The sequence below is a fragment of the Oryx dammah genome, unplaced genomic scaffold (assembly GCF_014754425.2).
Source record: "Oryx dammah isolate SB20612 unplaced genomic scaffold, SCBI_Odam_1.1 HiC_scaffold_17, whole genome shotgun sequence".
Taxonomy (NCBI): domain Eukaryota; kingdom Metazoa; phylum Chordata; class Mammalia; order Artiodactyla; family Bovidae; genus Oryx; species Oryx dammah.
Window position 1 is genome coordinate 71,618,455 of NW_024070201.1, and position 2,259 is coordinate 71,620,713.

General features: G+C 68.0%; 1 protein-coding gene across 1 annotated transcript; it reads left to right on the top strand.

Annotated features, from left to right (window-relative positions):
* Positions 1–688: 688 nt before the first annotated feature.
* Positions 689–1,987, top strand: CUNH11orf96 (chromosome unknown C11orf96 homolog). The gene has a single exon (XM_040259046.1). The coding sequence runs from the start codon at positions 940–942 to the stop codon at positions 1,309–1,311; it is 372 nt and encodes a 123-aa protein (XP_040114980.1). The 5' UTR covers positions 689–939; the 3' UTR covers positions 1,312–1,987.
* The last annotated feature ends 272 nt before the right edge of the window (positions 1,988–2,259 follow it).

Sequence of the window (2,259 nt, forward strand, 5' to 3'; positions counted from 1 at the left end):
GACACAGACATAAAGACAATTAGGGGAGAGAAGTGGACTGGAGTCATCGGCTGTGTTTGTATTCATGAGTGCCTCTGTGCGTGCGTGCCTGTGTTTGTGTGCGCGCGTGGGGAGGAGAGGTGGCATGGATCCAAAGGAGAAATCCGGTTCTTCCTCGGAACTCGGTTTTGGGGAGCCCGAGGGACCTGGCTTTCCCTGCGGCAAGGAAGACTGGGAGCTGCCTCCGCCCCGCGCGCGCTCAGCCCAGAACCCTAGGCCAAACAACCGAGCGTCTCGATTGTGTGTTTCTGGGATTAGGCGGCTGGATGGGGTAGGGGTAGGGGGGCTGACTTGCGCCCGCGCGGTCAGCACGGCTGGTCCAGACTTGGGGAATCCTAGGGCGGGCAGGACCCCCTCGCTCCCCGACCGCCCCGCGCCCGGGTCCCGCCGCGCGCTCCGCAGCCTCGGATGCTCCCGGAACGCCCGCGGGCGGGGCCTGCCTTCCGGAGCCGGGTTGGCGGGCGGCGCGGGGGGTGGAGGGGAAGGGCCGCTACTTTCCCAGAGTGGCGGGGCGACGTCAGGCGGAAGGGCGCGGGGCGCGCACGCTTTAAATGGCATTCGCTGTCATCCGAGCTCGCAGCCGTGTGGGCAGGAGCCGGCTATATAAGCGGCTGGCCGGGCTGCCGCCGGGCAGACGGCGACAGCGGCGGCGGCGAGCGCCTCGGAGCAGCGCACCCCCCACCCCATCCAGCCCCGGAGCCCCGCGCCCCCCGACGGGCCCGCCCGCCCTCCAGAGGAGCGCCGACCCGGGCCCGTGAGGGCCGCCACCACCCCGCAGCAGATTTGGATCCCCCGCCCGGCGAGCCCCAGGCTGCTGCCTCCCGGGGGGCCCCGGCGCAGCGGCCGCCCCCGGAGAGCCCCGCCGCCCCGCCGGCCGGCCCCGAAGACGCCGGCCGCACCATGGCGGCCGCCAAGCCCGGCGAGCTGATGGGCATCTCCTCCAGCTACCAGGCGGTGATGCCGCACTTCGTGTGCCTGGCCGACGAGTTCCCGCAGCCCATGCGGCCCGCCAAGCTGTCCAAGGGCAAGGGCCGGCTGCGGCGGCCGCGCCAGTCCCGTTTCAAGACGCAGCCGGTGACCTTCGACGAGATCCAGGAGGTGGAGGAGGAGGGGGCGTCCCCTATGGAGGAGGAGAAGGCCAAGAAGTCGTTCCTGCAGAGCCTGGAGTGCCTGCGCCGCAGCACGCAGAGCCTGTCGCTGCAGAGGGAGCCGCTCAGCGGCTGCAAACTGAGGAACAGCCTGGACTCCAGCGACTCCGACTCGGCCCTGTGACCGGCGCCGCCCGCAGCCGGGACTCGCGCGCCCAGGCGGCGCGGCGCGACGGACCAGCGTGCGAACCCCGAGGGGGCCCCGCGCCCTGCACCTCGGGGTCCCCCATCCGCCGAGCACCCTGGTTGGGGGACCGCCTGGACCCTCACCCGACTGCGAACTGGTCCGGGCGTCCCGAGCTGAGCTCGCCCCGGGCGGGAGCGCGCGCCGGGGAGCCGGGGCGCCGGGGAAGGGGGTGCCGCCTTTCTTTGCCCTTGTAAATGTTTATTTTTTAACTCTTCCCAGTACGAACTCTGCTGTGAGTGTGCGCGGGGAGGCGCACCCGCGCTGAGTCGCCGCGGGTCCCCGGGGCTTCGCGGAGAGTCGCTCCACGCCCTTATCCGATGGTCTGAAACTCCGATTTTTGCACACCGCTCCACCATACCCACCTCTCCCCGCCACCCCCCGCGCGCACACCCGTTCACACTCACGCCGACCCACTCTCGCTGAACACTTTTATAATTGTTAGGCGCGGCCGATGGGACTTGGGGCGCAGCGCAGCTGGCGCTGTGGCCGGGGGATTGATATTTATTTTTGCATTGCGATGGCTGATGGCGTTTATTTAACGATCTTTTTACCTAGATATGTCTGTGAGGCTCCCGGACGGAGACAAATAAAGTCAATATATTTGCACAGTGCATTTCTCAAGGCTCTTGACTTCTTGGACCCCTTTAGGGCCAAGGTTCCCAAAACTAGGGGAGAAGTGGGGAGGATTAATTCGCTGGAATTGGGGGGGGGGCAGGAATCCCCAGCTGGAAGTAACTCCAGCAGCTTCGGTCACCGGGACGAAGTCGCAGCCCCAGTGCGCGGGTCCATGACCCACCTCCCCAGGGGACTCGCCGGCCCCGAGCTCTCCTGCCTCCCAGGTCTGTTCTCTGTCCCAGTGTCCAGGACGGGGTGGAGCCGCTAGGG

What these genes read in the sequence shown, in the direction of transcription:
- CUNH11orf96 (XM_040259046.1), top strand. Translation starts at nt 940, where the DNA reads ATGGCGGCCGCCAAGCCCGGCGAGCTGATGGGCATCTCCTCCAGCTAC.